The sequence below is a fragment of the Falco punctatus genome (genome assembly GCF_963210335.1).
Source record: "Falco punctatus genome assembly, chromosome: 15".
In the NCBI taxonomy this organism is placed as follows: Eukaryota; Metazoa; Chordata; class Aves; order Falconiformes; family Falconidae; genus Falco; species Falco punctatus.
Genome location: NC_137595.1, coordinates 774,900 through 794,407, shown reverse-complemented (window position 1 = coordinate 794,407; position 19,508 = coordinate 774,900). Strand labels below are relative to the sequence as shown.

Here is a 19,508-nt window from a genome sequence, read left to right as displayed (position 1 = left end):
ACCAATTGCAGTAACAATTGCCAATACTGAAACTGCAAATCAGAAGAGCCATTTTAAAATCAGCAATTTATAAAATACGAAGAAGCTCAGTCTAATACAAAAATGTAATTAATATGACTGACAGAAAAATCCAATGATCTGAACTAATGCTATTACAAATTAGTTTTAACTCTGTGAAATAAAACAGCTTTCGTCATACCAAAACAAAATGTTCCCAAAGGACTAAAACATTTCCTACACTTTAGGAAATTTTGGAATTTCTTTCTGCAATAAATTGCAACATTTCCAGCTTTTCTCCCAGGTCAGGAGCACATTTTTTTCTCCTCATCATGCACAGATTTCTGATCAGCTCCAGTTTTCACTATGCTTTTTCCTTGAACTGCCCATCTGAATTCTGCTTCTGAAGTACCGCATGCCTTTACCTCCCCTTCACCCGAGAGATGCAACTCAAACTGCCACGCTGGGTGGGCACAGAGGGAGCTGCTGCCTGGAGCCAAGCGTGGCCTTGGAGGGTCCTTGGGGCAGCGGCAAGGGGAGCTGGGCATCCCCCGGAGCGGCAGCCCGGGCATCCCACAGCATTCTGTAGTCACTGCCTCACTACAGTGTTTCTGCTGTAAATCCTGCTGGAACTGTCCCACACCTTCCTCAGTGCCAGACGAGATTTCCAGGAATCGCCAGCTCCATGCCGCAGGGACACGCTGGCACAGCCACACGCTCCCGACACGAGCACCCACAGACGTGCCAGAGGCTGCTCAGCACGGCACGGCCCCTGTCCCACGCTTGGCCATGGCTGCACTGCCAGGCACCCACCAGCAGCACCAGTGTCCTCCCACCGGGTGTGGGCAGCAGCCCCAGGGCAGGAGTGTCCCGAGGGAAGGGGTCACCCTGCCCCGGGGGCTGGTGCCCCTCTGCACTGTGCTGATCCTGCCCTGAGGGATGGTGCCTGTCCCCGCTATGCTGATCCTGCTCCGGGGGCTGCTATCCATCCCCATGATGCTGATCCTGCCCCGGGGGCTGGTGCCCATCCCCACAGCCCCCCAAGAACGGAACACTCGTGGAAAGGTGCAGCTGTGCAGTGGCGCATTTTTCTTTCAGCTGTGGCCATATGCAAAGTCCCAGGTTCCTACGTGGGCACAAAACATGCGTTATCTCTCAGTCACAACCAGTATTTTGAATATAGTGCCCTTTGGTCCTCAGAAAAAGCACCAAATCACCACCAGCTCTTAACTAGCTCTCCATGGCTGGAACGAAGGTCTCACAACAAGAAAGCCAACGGGTTATACTACAGACTGGCTGCAAGAAGTAATGCAAAGCACAGCTATCATCTGCATAACAAATAAATACCAGTGAATACTGTAAACAGCAGAAAAAAACCATAAAAGCTGTACAAGCAGAACAGCAAACCCCTTACAGCTTCCTGCCCTGAAGGCCTCAGTAACACAGGGCAGAGTACACAAAACGCCTGCAGAACTCAAACCCACCCGTTCTCTTTAAAGCTTCTCATGCATTATGCGGAGAAATTTTCTGAATTCTCAGCCACTCTTTTCTATGCCAAGTGCCACGTAGAGCTTCTTCTTTTGTTGCAACCAGCACTTAAGAGAACCAGGGGGAAAAGTAATTGCTGTTGATATCAAGCGTGAGACTTTACAACCAGTTTCCAGAGGGTCTAAGAGCTTCAAAAATTCAAGATACGGGGAGAAGAGGATGAGAAAGCATGGAAGAGGATGGGGCAAAGTCTGCCTTCAACCGTTTTATAATGAATGGCTGGAAAGGCAAGGAGATGTTTTGTTCTGTTAAGAGCGGATGGGCAGGTCCCACACAAGCTCACTGCGCACCCGTGCCCTCCATAGCCTGTCCCTTAACGAGGTGATGCATTTCCCCTTCCCCGAGGGGAAGGGTGAGCTGGGGACCGGGGGAGTCAGCAAGAGAGGGAATAGAGGGAGAGACAGACAGAGGAGGGAGGGGGAAAGGACAAGACCATTTTATGATACTCGGTATGTGATACGGAAATACTAAGAAAGCCCCAAACCAAAATCAACTGAATGGAAGGAGCAAGCTGGAAAATAAAGAACACTGGAAATGGTTATTTCTCCTTCACTCATTGCCACAGACATAAATCCCAATTTAATGGCAAAGGAAAGGGCTGTGCCAGCCCCTCGAACAGAGCTTCCAACACCATTCCGGCACCAAACTGGGGTGAGGCCTGGGGGTACCAACACTGCGTTAATGCCCATGGGTTCAGCCAGTGCGTTACCACAAGGACCATGATCCTTCCAGCCTGGAGTGTTTTCTGGGCAGTTCTGGGCATCTTCAAAAGAAAACAGCCCAACCCTCTGTGAGTTAGGCCACCGGGACCAGGCTCCCAACGTGGATTTCACGGTGCACCCAGCATCGAGGCAAACAGCCTGTCTTTCGAAAGGGCTGATTGCTGCCCTCCCGCCACCATGGGCTGCCCCTAGGTGACCAGCTGTGGAAAAGGGAAATCTCATTTATCGATTTAAACGAAATCTAGCTCATGGGAAAGACTACATAAATCAGCACCTTCAAAATGAAATGAAAACCAGTCAGCTAGCTGAGCATGGAAGAAAATAAATGAGCTTTGGCTTGCATGTCACAGCTCTTGAGGCAGCAGCTCTCAGGAGCAAGAGCAAGGAGCCACGGCTGCTGTCCCATCTCTGCTCTCTCCCCAGTCATGAGGGGCTCGCTGCATCCCCTGCTATTTAGCAAGAATCAGGCTCAAGCAGAACTTCAACATCGCGGCTACTCCAGCTATCCAGCCTCAGCCTGTCACTTGTTTCACAGCCTTAACTCAGGCCGCAACAGACAAGTGTCCCGCCACGGCTGGGTAGCGTGCCACCTCACACCTAGGGGAGTCCCGACTCCTCTGAACCAGGCACAGCACCGTGGCAGGACTGGTGCTTTCTGCTGTGTTTCAAACAGCCTTGTCGTGCCTGTCAGCAGGGACAAGAACTGAAAGGTGATGAGAAAGAATTTTTACACTAGAAAGCATTAAAAAAATATTCTTACTCATCACCTTTCAGTTCTTCCCCTTTTATCAGGAACCATCAAAAAGCTTTAGCACATCAATGATTTTCCCAGCCACCCGAAGTTTCCCATCCATGGATCCATACCAGCAGCTGCGGACCACGAGTACGTATTACGAGGCCGGACAGAGGGACAGCCTGCAGAACCAGCATTCTTCCATGCACAGCTTGTCTTCAAAAGAAATATTTACACAATATCGTCACCAGGCACTGCAGGGCAGCTGGCTACTGGCAGCCCAGAGAATGGCCTCCTGCCTGGTCTCACCTGTTAGTGTAATAACCTGCCCTTGATCTTTTTATCGGAATCTTATCTCCTCCTTCAATAGGTAGAAATTATTAAAGGTATTATCTGTAAGCGGTATCACAATTACATAGCTGGCCACAAAGAGATTAGATAGCCATTATGCCAGGTGATGCATAAACACATGGTACTCGCCCAAGCTGATTACAACCCAACAGAAGAAAGGGATCTGCAGGCAGGTGTGACCAGCAAACACAGGGATACCAAACAGGTAACAGTCATAATAGCAAATGCCACTTAAAAAACATCTGAAACTACATGGACAGATTTTTCTGAGCCAATTATGCCCTAAATCCCTTTATCACCTTTGTTTCCACTGCTTCTTTGATTCCACTTTAGCTTAAACCAAATAGGCCTGCACCACTCGCCCACTGCTGTGTTTTGGTCTTACAAGTAATTTTGACACCATAACCTTGGATTTATTCTAGCAACACTGTGTGTCACTCTTAAAACAGGTTATTTAGTCACCTCAGAGATCACTGGTAGTAATTATGCAATAAGCAGAGCACAAAGATAAACAGCTATGAGTCCACAGTAGAAAAAGCTTGGATTAATTTGCTAATTATACATAAGCATTACTGCACAATCAGGTACACCACATCAAAAGCTTTAAATTAAATCAAATGGTGTTAATGCCTTTAGTTCCCTGTGTAGCGTTTGAGTGCCTCTAAGCGCAAGCAAATCCCCCCTTCGCACAGGCGAAGGGGCAGGAGCAGTCATGGCTCAGCACTGGTGCCAGCAGCCAGCCCAGCACCTGCACAGCACCCACCATGCCACACAACAGCCAGGAGCACTCCTGCCCGGGGGGGCACCTGAATTCCTCCTGTCGCATCTGTTGGCTCCTGAGGCAATCCCTGGCAGCTGACAGCATCATTTTCTGAGCTGTGCATGCTGTATCCCAGACCGAGGTGGAAGCCAGCATTCAATTTTTCCTGAACAAACCCACAAGCAGTCCAGCCCTGCTCTCTTCTCAAAGCTTTAAAATCTTCTGTTCAAAACCCAAACTGATGGTCATTTATATAAAGGGTTATATGTATATATATATAAAAACCTTTATATATATATAATATATAAAGACCCCAAGTATTACGCAGCTGTTCATGTTTTAGTGTCATAAATGGGGAGGGAATATGTGTGTGTAACTCAAGAGACACCCACCTGTACCTGACACAGACTGCACCAGGGCAGGGCAGGGGTTCTGAAGAGAGCTTCACCCTGGAGGGAAGAGATGCGATCCGGCTAGCACAAAGCAGGACCATTCAAAAAGAGAAAGAACAAGGAGCAACACACCTGAGAATGCTCCTTACTCTTCAAAGATGACTGGGCTGCACCCGCAGCTGCCACTGCTGGCACTGCAGCGGTGCAGGGATCTGACACGCACCTCTCCTTAGGCTGGTAAAGCTGCAGCGAACCCACAGAAGCGGCCCCAACACTCTCAGAAAATGCAGAGGCTACGTTTTCCAAGGCTAAGAGGGTAAAGCTTTCCATGCAATGCCACAAAAGGCAGGAAATTAAACCTAGCATTACAAGCTCGCAGGGGGGCACAGGTCCAAAGCAGACCACCCTCCGGTGGTGAGGGAACTCTACGATGAAGCGGTTCAGCTCTCATGACCCTTTTTCCTTGCCAGCGCTGCTGCCTGGGAGGCTGGTACACGATCCGCTGCCATCAGCTCTGGCTGCAGCGGAGACTGTTCATTGCACTGGCACTGCTACATATCCAGGAGAAAATCAAAAGCCCCAGTTAACAGAGACTTTGCTGGGATGAAATACAAACCCAGCAGTGAATAACATGTAGGGCTTTAGCCAGACCACAAAAGACCTTTCCATTTTTCTTACAGCATTTTAAAATTGCATCCAAACACAGAGAATGGTGTAAATACTGTCAGTTCATCACGCCCTTGCAGTAGCCATGTAATGCTGTACGAGCAACAGAGATCGAAGGACAAGGTAGTGGTATTTTAAAAGGTCTCTGCAGTAGCTCCAACTCCACTGATCCCTGCACAAGTCTGCCAGTAGGAGCCCAGGCCTCCTCAGAGCTGCAGTGCCAGGGGAAGCGGAGACAGAGATCCAGCACGCTGAACGGAGCCGTAAGGAAACAGAGGGGACAGTATTTCTCACAGGATTAAGGGAGACGTCATTTATCACTAAGGCAAGACTTGGGCAAAATTTACCTGCTGCCCAGGTCCAGCCCCTATGGTTGCCAACCGACCACCACCTAAGCCCAAACCTGTTTTCCTTAACGCAATACTCCCTGTCTGTGCATGGTTGTACTGCACAGGCTTCGCAGGTGAACAAACCATCACATTTTTGAGCCTTTCGCTATCAAAAACGCGCATCATCCATCAATAGCATTCGGACAGTTGAACCTCGCCAACTCTATTCATCCCTGCTCACTCTGCCCTGATTTTGGCAGGGATTTATCCAGACTCCAGAGGAAAATACATAGGGTACACACAACTGCCACCAGTACGACACTCACAGCTGGACTCATTTTGACCTGTCCTTACTTTTATCCCTTTTGTTTTTACCAAGCCCTCAACTTCCTCATAAAATGCCTGAGTAAATTATTGTGTGGATGATAATTACTACACTGCCCCAGTAAAGCTGTGAGCACTTTAAAGCAACAAAACAAGCACAGAAGCATGAGCAGTTGCCCTGTGCTAATTTAAAGGGAAAATCAAAGATTAAAATTGTTCATTTTAATCTTTGAAACAGACAGAGAACCACAGGGCGTGCACGTGGGTGCAAAACTCCAACAATGCAAACCCAAGCAGAGCCCATACCAACCACCTGCAGCTGGGGCTACCTCTGAGCCAGCAAAACGATCCTTTTGCAGCCACGTTCCCACTCCCATTTCTCTCAGCTGCAGCGATTCTCTCATGCAGCAACACGTTTTGCCATGATGAAAGGTGGTGATGCAGTGTGCCCACTGCTTTAGATGGTGTATACCTATTTTACGCAGACAGTTAATCTCCTTTTCTGAGATTAATCCACCAGGAAAAAATTACTTTTGCATCAAATCCTTCTTCTCAAACAAACCTTTCCTCCTCTACTGTATTCCTAAATACTCTTATTGCTACTGTAAAACACATTTTGTATCTGTACTTAAAACAGAGCTTCAAAGCACGTGCAGTATTTCTCTGTCCATACGCTCAGCTGTTTCAGCTTGGTCTGCACAGCTTATTCTCCGTTCATCTAGCTCACAGCAGAGCAAGATGCAAGGAGAATTTTAACTGTCTCAAGATTGGTCCATGCTTCAATGAGTGCAGCATCCCGATTCCTGCATACTCCCAGCAGCTGAGAGAAGGGGGATACAGAGGCATAACACAATCAGACAAATGCCATCAGCCTTAAGGGGATGGCAGAGAATCCCAGAGTTTAGCACAGTGTATCTGGAACAATCTTGCCCAGTAAGCCCAAATTGACAGCATTTTGCTACAAGGGAAGACTCCGACAGCCAAGAAGTGCATCAAGCCGGGGCAGCCAGGGCAGGGGCAGTCTGGAGCCACTGCAAGTGCCGGGCAGCAGGAGAAGGCAGCAGGGCAGCCGAGGCGGCATGGGGTGCTGGTGCCAGTGTGATACGGGATGCAGGACACAGATGTGCCAGTGGGATGTGGGATGCAGGACACGGGATTCCACCAGGATGTGGGATGCAGGATGCCGGCAGGATGTGAGATATGGGATGTGGGGTGTCGGTGGGATGTGGGATGTGGGGTGTTAGCGGGATGTAGGATGCTGGCGGGATGCAGCACGCAAGGTGCCGGCGGGATGCGAGGTACGGGGTGCCGGTGTGAAGCGGCACAAGGGATGCCGGCAGGAGACAGGGTGCAGAATACCGGCCGGATGCGGGTCGCCGGCGGGATGCATGGGGCGGGGCGCAGCGTCCCGGCGCCGGCGGGACGCGGGTACTCACCGGCCGTCGCCGTAGCCGCCCTCGGCCCAGGGCTCCAGCTCGCTCTTGATGCAGGCGGCGGGGGTGGCGAGGGGCGGCCGGCCCGCCGGGTACCAGGCGTCGGCGGGGAGCTCGGCGGACTCGGCGGGCGGCCCGCGCCTGCAGCCGAAGGGCCCGGCGGGCGGCTCGGCGCAGGGCCCGTACGGCAGCTCCTCCTCGGCGAAGAAGGCGGCCCAGGGGGGCGCGGGGCCCGGCGGGGCCAGCTCGGTGCCGTAGCAGAACGGGGCGCCCCAGCCGCCGCCCGCCGCCGGCCCGGGCGGCCCCTCCAGCTTGACACGGGTGGGCGGCGGCGCCAGGCTGAAGGCGGCGGGCGGGCGCGCCGCGGCGCCCGGCGAGCCCCGGTAGAGCCCCGGCGCGGTGGCGGCCAGGGCGGCCTCGGCGCCCGCGAAGGCGGCCGGGGCGGGCGGCGGCTCCGGCGGGTCCCCGGCGGGCGGGCGTGCGCGGGGCGCGGCGGGCAGCGCGAACATGCAGTCCTCGCGGTGCAGCGGCTCCAGCGCCTCCGGCGGCTCCAGCGCCAGCCCCATGGAGGCGGACACGGCCCGGCAGAGCTGCTTGGCGCTGTCGCCCAGCGGGTCCTCCCGGGGCGCCGGCTCGGTCTCGGGCGGCGGCGGCAGGGCGCCCGCCTCGCACAGCAGCTCCCGCAGCTCGCCGGCGCAGGGGAAGGGCGAGCCCATGGCGGGGCCGGCGCCGCCGCGGGGCTCCCGGGGCGGCTGGGCGGCGGGCGAGCCCGGCGCTGCCCCGGGCGGGCTCGGCGGCGGCTGCAGGCTGCCACCCGGCTCCTCCCGCGGCGCCTGGAAAGCCTCGCAGACGCTCTGGAAGAAGCTCTGGAAAGCGCCGCGGAAGGTCCTGCCTCCCGCCCGCGGACAAACGCGGCCGACCCCCAGCTGCACCTCCATGCCCGCCGAGCGCCCTGCGGCGAAAGCGGCGAGGGGAGGCAAGGCAGGGGTAGAGAGCCGGGCGGAGAGCCCCGCGGGCACCCCCCCGGCCGCCGCCCGCCCCCCGGCTAGCGGCGGCGCTGCCCCATCCCCGCCGCGGGGTCGCGCGCGGCACGCAACAGGCGGAGAAGTTGGTGCGGGGCGGGCGCGCAGGTGCGGCGGCTCCGCCGGGGTGGGCGGCGGGGAGACCGCCCCGCTCCGGGACCTGCGGCGGGGCCGGGGGCCCTGCGCCCGCCTTCCCCCGGCCCGGCTCCCCCTCCCAGCCCCGCGGGGCGGCCCCGGGACAGTGGGCCCGTAGCGCCGCCGCCTATCGCCGCGGTTCCTGGGCCCGGCAGCTCACGGCGGGCGGAGCGGGACGGGACGGGACGAGACGAGACGAGGCACAGCGCCCCGCACCGCGGTCTCTGAGCGACCGCCCGGCCGGGCGGAGCGGGAGCGCGGCTGCGGCTGCCCCCCTTCCCCGAGGGGCCGTGGCCGGGGCCAGGGGAGCGGGGCCGTGCAGCCCCGCCGCGCTCCCCGCGGCCCTGCCGGGATTCAGCACTGCTGGCCACTGTGCCCCGGCCGTCTCGGTGCTCAGCAGCCTGCGCGCCCCTGCCCGGCCGTAGCCCCCCCCGCCCCCGCCGGGCCAGGCGCCCGCTGCCTTCCCCGTGGGAGACTTGGTCCCCGCATCCGCAGCAGCCCCCACTCGCCCCAGCGAGAAACCGGCAGCTCAGCGCATCTTGTGTGCAGCGCGGCGCCGGTCCGCCGCGGCTGCAGGAGCCCTGCCTGGCAGGCAGTGTAGGACCGATCACAAACAAGGCTTGAGCTCCCCTTACTGGTCCTGTAACAGTCCTAAAGCAACTTCTGGTAGGCGCCGTCCCCAGGCAAGCTGCTCAGGGAATCGCACTCGTTGGAGGGGGGTTAAAATAAGCCCATTAATTTCAGCCCCTGTGGAGACAAAGGGAAAAATGTAATCATTTGTTTGCCGATGGAGAAGTGGAGCCAGTCGGGGAAACAGAGACTCATATCCAGTCTTTTAAAAGCATTTTTACAAGCCATAGAAGATAAATAAACTAAGTACAGCCAAGGGAAATTTGGCAGCGTCCTCCACACTGCCTGTACAGCCAGAGGACCCTCAGCAAAGTGGCAGCCGAAGGCAGAGGTCTGGTGCGCAAGGCGAGGGTGGCATAGCTGGCATCGCTGCCCATTAGCGGGCAGTGGTGGGGCCAGGACTGTGCCCAGCTCCTCTGGGCCGTTGGTGAGAAAGGCTCCGGAGGAACCTTGCAGGCTTTCAGTATGAATGAAACACCAAGCTGGTTTCTAAGGACAAGTAACAGAGCCCCCTTAAATAATAAAGCAGCGCAGCTAAAACTTGAAAAGGTGAAAATCAAGGGTGATACTGTAGAATATGTGCAGAGTGCCTATTCAGACGCTGGTGGGTCACATCAATCCCATCTGCAGCTCCGGAGACAGGCCCGGCTCGGTGCGGGGTCCCTCTACTTGTGCCCCTGAAGCCCCCAGCCCAGTGACTTGGGCACAGCCCAGCCTATGCTGGCAGGGAGCTGCGGCTCCAGGTATGAGGAGAGGGAACATGTTGGGAGGATCAGAGAGGTGTTTCGGAGAGATGGAAAGAAACCTGTAGAGACAAGGAGGACGTTTGTGTGGCCAAGCGTGAACCACATTACAAATTGTTCTTCACCTACCCATGTGAGGGCAAGCAAGCATGGAGGGTGCCTCTCTTGTGAGGAAAGTGTCTCCTGCAGAAGGGAGGCAGCAATGCTTTTCAAAAAGCTGGTATAAAGCCTTGACTGGATTTTCTGAAAGATTAGTACCACTAGTTCAAAGATTTTTTTTTTTTCCTTGGACACAGATGAATGCACGAACTCATCCTTGCTGTAACACTGATGGCCTAGCTTTACCGCAAAGCTGCTCCACACTTCAAAAACGATGGCAAAAACCTGGAGGCGCAAACCCAGGATTCACAATTGAATCTTATTATGGCATTCCCTGTAAATGTTGCAAAAAAGCCCCCTTGTTCCAGAAAATTATCTGTTGCCACAAATCCGTGCAGATGCCTGCCAAGTGGATGCAGATTCCGGCTCTTTGCTCTTTCAGCCTGCAATAGTTGTCAAGTCTCTGGAGTAAAAAGTACGCAGTAAAACATCAAGGGGATGATTCTCATGATTAGCATCAAGAAAGATATTGAAAAAAGCTGAGGACCAGAGATTAGCATAGTATCACTTGAGCAAGAGATGGCTTTGTGCTTTAAAGAAAAAGCGGGTTATTCGCGCATGCAATTCTGCCAAGCTGCGTAATAGCTTTCTTTGACACCACCGTTCCCACCGAGGAAGAAACATCCTCGGTTTGTATGCACTGACAACACCATGAGCAGCAAAGACCTCAGTACGAATTAGACTTTTTATGTTCAAATAGACCTTTCTGTCTGGGATCGGATGTATTTGGGGCTTTGCATATGTCTCCTGGCTCTCTGTCTCTTGGGCTGGTGCTTATCCTGCTGTTCCTGGCATTCTCCTGGCCTCTCCTATCTTTGCAACATCTGCAGGTGCACAGATTTTCCCACAATCTGACGTTTGCTGCCGGGGTTTGTGAGATGCTAATCGCAACAGGCACACATAAAGGAAGACAGCAAAATGGTTTATGTTCTTCTCAGTTTGCAGAGCCAACACTTTAGTTTTGACTTACTGTCTATGTGGTTAAGATGCATTGTTTTAGAAGCAATTCTGTGATTAGATCTCCACATAAATTTGAAGAAGCTAATAATTTTTATATATATATATATATATATATATATATTTAATTCTATTTCTTTCCTAAAAAGGCATCTTGCAAGCGTTTTGAAGCGTTTTGTTTTCCTGGTATTTGCCTGTTTCTTTTAAAAATTATTTTAAAATAGATTTTCTGGGTGCGTATGTGTATGGCTGTGCATGCATTTTTTTAAAGGCTTCATGTATTTTACTATTTATACCTGCTTGACAAAGAAAAATCTGTACCACTAATGCACAGAGAGTGTTTCACTTGCATTTGTTATCTTACAAATATTTAAATGTAACCTTCTTCAGGTTTCAAAGTTCTTTTCCTTGTTTTGTTAAAGCTGACTTAAATATTTTCCATAAAATCACTTTCTACAGTTCAGAAGGCAGCCATAACCTCAGCTCACATCTTACATTCTCAGCTGTAATTTAATGCAGTAAAATAGGCATAATCTATGGAAAGACCAGGCAAAACCTACACAAAAGTCTTTTTTCTGTATGCACGCTAAGCTGTAGTTTTGATTATCAAATTAGTGAAAAATGAGCAGCAGCATGAGCCTGGGCATTTCAGAAAAGTGGGAGCCTATGCTTCTCTTTAGAACAAAGTTGAAGAGTGTGTTACGGACTATTTGCTTGAACCTTATGTGCGGCTGTCAGTGGCTGTGGCTAAGGTATTCATGCATTTGATTTTTTTTTTATTGTAAAACACTAAGGCAGGCTGAAAGTATTTTGTTTTGCTTTACTTCCTCATAAATACCAAAGTGTTCCCTGGGCATTTCAGAAAAGTGGGAGCCTATGCTTCTCTTTAGAACAAAGTTGAAGAGTGTGTTATGGACTATTTGCTTGAACCTTATGTGCGGCTGTCAGTGTCTGTGGCTAAGGTATTCATGCATTTGATTTTTTTTTATTGTAAAACACTAAGGCGGGCTGAAAGTATTTTTTTTTGCTTTACTTCCTCATAAATACCAAAGTGTTCTTTTCTATGATCCAGTCGTATTTGATTTTATTCATTAAATTGGAGTGTACGGGTTATAATAAGTTGTTTTCTGTTAAGTAAAATAACATTAAAATCAGTAACTGGGGTGAACATCCAATCTGAAGGTGCTGCAGTTTAAAACAGATCAACATGTTTGGAGAGGCGTGCAGGGGTACGGAGTGTTTTGCTGGAGCAAAGGTGAGTGGCACCTGGCCAGTGGCACCAGCCCCATGCAGAGCTGAGCTCTGCCCATGGCTCCTGGGGGCCACCGGCACCTGGCCCCTCTCTGCCATCTCCCCACAGCCGCTTGTTTTCCTAACTGGGTAACGCGTCATGTAGGTGGAAAATAAGCCCTGAGTGAAAACAGGTCTGTGAAGGTGTGCTGCCTCCGTCCTCTGTCTGGTCAGAAGGGGCTCAGCTGTCAGCCAGGTTTGCTATCCAACATACAGCAGCAAATCCACCTGGCAACACCTGGCATTCGGAGAGGTGGCAATTTGTATCATGGGGCAGAGGAGTGAAAAGAGACAAATAAAGCAGATATTTTGAAAATAAAATACGTCAAGTGCGTAAAATGATTTTAAGAGAAGCGTCACCTTCTCCTTTATGAGTGGTTTACTGATGTAAACTAATGCATATTGATTATTTTTTTAAAAAAAATGAGACCCTAGATTCATGTCTAAACTTAATATAGTTGATAAAAATAAGTTAAATTAAACATGAAAACATCACGTCATTCTCTGTATGTGCTCCCAGGATCATAAAGAAATTTTGGTCATTTGCCTGGTGGAAGTCACTACTTGAGCACCTAAAATTAAAGTTCATCGAGAAGTTAAACTGTTGTTTCCAAGTGTCTTGTTACGGGTCAGAGGGAGTTTTTCACTTTAGTTCACTCAACTAGTCTAGCTCAGTAGCCCATGTGCTCAAAGCCGGGAAAGGCAGGAAAACCCTTCTGTTGGTGTCCTCTACTCGAAATGGGATGTGAACGGAGGAGATATACAACTTCTAAAACCAGGAAGGAAACAGGGACCATGTGCAGTCGATGCAATGCATTATGTGTGGATAGCGCTTTATTTATCTAACAAAATGGTTTTTTACATTGAAATAATAAAGTCTTTGCATACTTAGAATTTAATAGCATTTTCTTTAACTGTAAAAAAAAATCTTAAAATTCCACGTGTATATTTTACCTGATTTTAAATGCAGCTTGATACAGCACACAAATAAAAGCAATAATCACAATATAATTAAGAAATATTTCATTCACTGTTCTTCAGTGTAACAAATGCTAAGAAAAATCTGAAAACAGCAGTGCTGGACAAGATACAGATCAATGTTTGCAGTTTGTTTCTCTTATCTAAATAGAGAATTAAAACTCTTGATATTGATTAACCTTCTACTAGCCTGACCCGTACAGCAGAATACACGTTATTTGGACAACCAGCAAGTCATATGTGTATCAAATAGAAATAAAAAGCAATCGACAGGGTTACCTGTGCTTAGCTGTAAAACAAGATGTAGATTTATGTGTTTGGGTGTTTGGGGTGGGAAAAGCATTAGTGCAGTGCACTGTGTACACCTGCATGACATGAACTGCAACACAAAACAGACATTTCAGAAAGGAACCCATTTATAGAACCTTAAAGATATTTTTCTCTGTTCTCTTAACTTAAAAAAAATTCTGCATGTATTTTGTTATTTCAGCTATATGTAGCCTACAAGCAGTTTCTCCATTTAAAATATTTAAAAAGAACATGTACTTCTTGAAGTTAGGCACATCTTAAAGATATCCAAGAAAATAGGAGCAAGCTATTACTTCCGTTACTTCATGTTAAAAACCTTTATGGTTCCCATACAGCTGGATTTATTAAACTTGCTCCATAGAGACCAAGCATATAATTAGAATCTCTTTGGCCACAAGCAATCATATCCCTTACAGTGCTAAAATTAAAAAGGATTTCACATAACCAGTCACTAATTACTGATGTCAGATTAACAGAAGGTTTGCCCTAAGAGAGTACATGAGAATTTGACATAAAAACCTTTGGGACTTTAAAACCCGCTCTGTGTTAACTATATTGTATTCCTATAGCTTCTGGTTTGGTACTTACACAAGCTTGTTTACTGATAAAACTGCCTAATATTTGCTTTCTAATGACCCTCATATCAAATCAAATAATTTCTGTTATAGTTTATCATTAGCTTTGTTTATTATTATAATAATATATATCATTATGTAGCTTTTATATTTATTTATCACCCAGATACAGCAAAAAGCAATATGAGGGATTTTAGTTAACATCTGACCAAATAAGCTTCCCTTTTTCCTTCCCAAGCCTCTCTGGTTTTTGGGAGATTTTTTTAGCTCACCATTTTATCTTTCCTGAGGATGCTGCAACCTCTTGTCAGCCATCAGCTTGCTCCTTCTGCCCAAACACTGGTACCTCTGGCTTCCAGCTGCAGGTGCCTCGTCTGCGTAGGAATCACTTGGTGAAAGGACCGGGAGCAGATCCTGGAAGAACAACATGTAAATCTATGAAATATAATTTTTTTGTGTACCTTCGCTTCCCGACTGGTCCTTCCCCATCAGAGGGGGAGGGCAGCGCCTCTGCTTCGGCACTGCCAGAGGGACAGGCAGGGCATCCCGTGACACGGTGTCCCTTTGGTTTGCCAAGGACGGGCAGCGTTTCCTCCAGTGCTGTGGAGGGAAACCCACCTGCAGCTTCCTTCACTGCGGTGCTGCTTGTGCGCAAAAACAAGATGGAAGGAATTAAATATCTATTTTAATTCTGAGCATTTAAAGCATGCTTTATCCAACCCCCCCTGTGGCTCATAGCACTATGTACAGTATGGCGTTGGCCTCCAGCACTACAGAGCCCTGAGCAGTCAGGAGAGCAGGTGGAATTATTGTGAAACTCAGGTTTGCTGGTCTCTCCCCTTGCGCAGAGAAGCCACCGAAGCACTCCCCGTGTCCTCCACCTCCTGCCACATCACACCCTCTCCAAGCAAGGCCGTCCTTCCCTCCTCCTCCTCCTCCCAGCACTCTGCCTCCATGAAAAAGAAGCGAGCAAACAACTTTTCTCTCTCTGTTTTCATGTTTTTATTTAGTGCTACCAATCTTAAAAAGACACCTAAAATTGAGAAGAATTATGTAAGTCCAAAAACATGACAATATTTATACTAATACTGTGCGTCACTGTCCTTTAGAACCCCGGTCATACTCACATCTTAATGACTGGCCTCACTTGCCCATGAAAGGTGCTTTAAAAAGAAAATGTAGGATATTTAGCCAGGAAAACGTGTTACTGAGTCAGTAAGACAAAGCCATCATGGTGTTGGTAACACCACACTGGCCGTTACATAAATGTTTCCTACATTCTTTCTGTAGCTTGTTTCTGCGTTACTGATATTGGGGGGTGGGGCTGAGGTGGGTGCACACACTTTTGGCACTGCCTTCAGCAACACCTGCACAACTTAACACAGAGTTAAAAGCTTGACTCTTCCAGCCCTTATTAGCATTTACCATTTTGAATCCTTAAAAAAAAAAACAAACAGTTGCTGAAACGCTGCTTTTCATTACACTGCCTAAAATGCCTTGGTTGCTCCCTCACCCACAGCATCCCTCAGAAGAAAGCCTTGGCAGGACCACGCAGTCACCATCTGAAGGAGTGGGCAAGGGGGAGGTGAGGGAAAATTGCCAGTAGTGAGGTGGCCAGACCACCAGATTCTTACCCCATGGAAAGAAACACCAGGCAGACACAATTACCTGCTACTTCTGTGTGGTGTGACTGCAAAAATGTCTCTGCAGAGACTTAATTTTATTCAGCTGGAATGTACACCTTCTCTAGAGAGTCAGAGGAGGTAATTCAAGGAGGCTTTCCCTGGCAAGCAGCTGAACTAGATCAGGAGTTTTATAACAGGTGAAAATGCTCTCTGGAGACATTATACAATTGCTCATCGTTAGAAAGACCAAAGAAGCACTGACTTTTCAGAATGGGAGGAAGAAAACAGCACAGGGGTTCCTTGTGGTAGCTAGATACGTGCTTGCCGGGGGTGCTAGTGGAAATGATTGTGCCAGAAGATTACAGATATGTGGGTAAGGAGCAGTTTGCAATTGATGTGCAAGCTTTGCAAATTTAAAATAAATTCTCATCCTTGTGTGGTATTTTAGCTGGCTGAGACAACTGCCTTGAAGTTAAAATTAAACAGTGTGATAAGGAAATGCCAGTAACACTAGCCTATGAAAGTCTGGCATGCACTGAGAGCTGGGGCTGGCCTTCACTGACTGCAGGGGGGGTCCCTGTATTTATATATGTATTTGTATACAGAGCTAACTATACACTGCAATTGCTGTAGTAATAAAATCCTTTGGGATGCCTTTTCTAATTGTATTAGCTAGGAATCTTTATCTTACTAGCTTTTCCTTTTTGTGTGATGCAAACCTGTTAGAGTATGATTTAGCAGCAGAGTCTTAGTACCCAGGTAGGTGAGAGTTAAGAGTATGAGTATCTTACACTGTAGGAACTTATTCCAAGGAGATGATTGCAGGGCTATTCAGTGCAACCCTGTGTATAAGAATCTGGCTCAAAATGTTCCATGCTCTGTAGATACAATAGGGTGACAGCTATAAATACTCTTCAGGCTGTGCTAAAGGACAGCAAACAGTAAATGGAGGATAGTTATTCTTCGATGCAACTGTCATAGGAAATTAGACAGTTTCATCTGCCAGTCTGGTCATAGACAGAAAATTCTATTGTATGCAACGTTTGGTTTCTTTCTACTATGAAGTCACACATCTTCAGCGAGCTGATTGTGCCTCGCACAAAAATACTTTTAAAACTTCTGCTTTTAAACTAACTGCAAGAAATTTGTTCAGCCTTGTCTGTAAAATTTCTACTTCAGCTTAAGCACTGTAGTCATTGTTCTTTGAATGTTTTAGATTTTCTTATCAAGATTTCAGGAACCAAAAATTGCAGTAGTCATCTCATTTTAAATCATTTAGGCCCTGGTACAGCAAATAGTACTCATATGCTCAAGTCTATGAGTCCTCTATGCTTAATATTCAGCGTGTGTCCACTGTGCATTATTGGATAAGGGCCTTGCACAACAAGGGAAAACTTACTGCCTTCTGTGAATAGATTTTTCTGTATTGCAGTGATTTGCAGCAGGGCTCGCCATAGCAGAAAACAATGCAAAGAAGGTGTGACAGGCAACTGCTCTTTGGGGTACAAGCTAACACAAACAGCACCCAGCGCTGACCTGTTTGGTCTTAAATTGAGTTGCTCTGTATGGGAGCTCTGTCCGGGTCTCACTCGTGTATTCACTTGTTGTGCTCAGGATTCACCTCCCTAACCAATACCTACCCACTGAAGGCAGTGGTGCCACTGAAATGCAGAGAACTCTTTAGTTGCAGAGAATTATTGAGCATGGGTTCAAGACTGCGACTATTTAAAACTGTAGTTCTACAAGGGAAAAGTGGACATGTCAGTTTAGGAGAGGTCTGAAGAAGAGCCTGCAAGTAATTAACCTTCTCCCGCACCTGCCCCCTCATCCTAGTGGTTCAAAAAACAAGATTCATCTCTCTGCAGCTTTTGTTCTGTGTGATGGGCTGCCCTCCAGCTGGAGCAGTGGGCTGGGTGCAGATTGGAAGGGTAGGTAAGAGTGTCCAGCTGAAAGCGATTGAAAAATAGGGTAATAGGTACCCATACTGTGGTGCAGGCTTCCCCTACACTCACCCACTTAAAAAAAAAAAAAGCCATTCTAATCAACACAGTAGTTTCATTATCAATTACAACTTATTAACACCCTAAACCACTGAACTGCCAAGAAGAATTTTAAATTCGTGTCAGCCCATCAGTGGTATTTACTGAGATACCACCCCTGGGAGGAACTGGGTGGGAATTCCCACCTCTTTTCACGGAACTGTTCCCTCTATGTCCCCTGCAAATGTTGGATATCTCCCTTTTGCTGTCACTCTTCTGGGGGGCTGTCCCCTCTCTCCGGCGGGGAGCAGGTAGAGATGGGATGGCTCTGCTATGGAGGCAGCTGACCACCGGAGCAGCCAGTGGGGCCAGAATGTGCATCTTACACTTGCCCCAGGGCAGGGTCCCAGGAAGCACGAGGGGAGCAGAATGGAGGAGGCAGATTGTAGCTCTGTGTTACAGCATGGCCTGCCCCATGTTCGGGATCTCTGGAATGCTCGGTTCCTACCAAACAAAGTCAATGGAGAGATCAGTACTGACTTCTGCATGCAGGGCAGGTGCTGCCTCCCCTTGTTTCACTCTCTCCATTCAGTGTGGTTTTGCAGCGGGATGCAGGGAGTTTCCAGATTTCAGGTAACTTCTGACTTACCTTGGGGAGACATACACTACAGTTAGAAAAGCAAAGTATTTTGAGTGTATTCCTAAGATGTGAAGGAAAAATCATTGGGAATACAGAGGGGTTAATGCTCATTCAAGGAAGGTTCAGATTGCAACCTTTAGAAATTTCATCTCTTTGACAGTTTTCTACATATTTCATCAGATATCTCTGCTTTTCCCATTCCTGTGGCTTCCCCATTTGGTAGCACTGAACTGCTTTCCAGCATTTCCCAAGCTGAACCTCAGTGCAGACTTGGGAAGGGGGGGGGTGGTACCACCAGCTGTCCCAGTTCCCCACACAGGAAAATGTGTGGTGGCTGCGGGACCTGGTGGCCATCGGGAGGCGAGCCAGTGGTAGGGCTGGGAAAAGCACTCAGCTTTTTTCTCTTTTTGGCGCTCTGACTCCAAACTTCCATGTATGTCTCCCTGCAAATCAGTCACGGTTAGAAAAGTTATCATCTATCCAGGTATTTCATACTTCCTCAGTCGGAGGCAGCTTGCTCGTTAAACAGAGTAGGATTCTTCCAACTGACAGGACTGCCAGGTCAAATACAGATAAAAAAAAATCCAGCTCTTTTCTCACAATTCCCCAGCCCTCACTGAGAGCAAAGGGAAAGCAAAGTTCAATACCCTGCCTTTCCCTAGCTGTGCTGGCCTCTGCTTTCCAGAAGGCACAGGAGAAACCTGGGCTGCCCAGCACAGGAAGCAAACAAAATACCCTGGGAGAACAGTGTGAACAAGAACATCTTCCTTGGCCCTCCTTCTGCTTTAGGCTTCATGCAGTATTTTGGAGATGACCTACTCTCAACTTGAATTTGATGCAGTTTTGACTTTTATTTTCCCATTCTCTCAACAGCATGTATCAAGGTGATTTCTATCTGTGGGTAAATATTATTTTTAAAGGGTCATTTTTAAAGTCCCCTACAGATATTTATAAGGAACCTTCACCATAGGCTTAGGTTTGATCTGTGGATGTCACTTAGAGTTTTGCCTTTTAGTTCAGAGAAAGTCAATTTAAATGCACAAGGAGGAAAAAAATAAAAGATGATGGACTTGATTCTGTGTTACTGAACAGGCACTTTGACTGACTTCATCACGAGCAGAATGAGACCTGGTTAGGGCAGGGGGAGATGCTGAAGAGACCTGATTGAGCAAAACACTTCAACACGTTTTCATCTTTAAGTATATAAACAG

At 48.8% G+C, this 19,508-nt stretch overlaps 1 protein-coding gene across 2 annotated transcripts in view; it reads right to left on the bottom strand.

Annotated features, from left to right (window-relative positions):
* Window positions 1-19,508, bottom strand: part of AR (androgen receptor) — a 104,937-nt gene that overhangs the window by 51,643 nt on the left and 33,786 nt on the right. Inside the window, exons 2-3 of one of the 2 annotated variants that reach the window (XM_080366243.1) lie at window positions 7,259-14,467; window positions 4,504-4,560 (exon numbers count right to left, since the gene is read on the bottom strand). In XM_080366243.1, the coding sequence (XP_080222369.1) occupies window positions 4,504-4,560; window positions 7,259-8,193 (992 nt within the window). In that variant the 5' untranslated portion in view covers window positions 8,194-14,467. The remainder of the gene's footprint in view (window positions 1-4,503; window positions 4,561-7,258; window positions 14,468-19,508) is intronic. The other variant, XM_080366244.1, reaches the window with a different exon arrangement.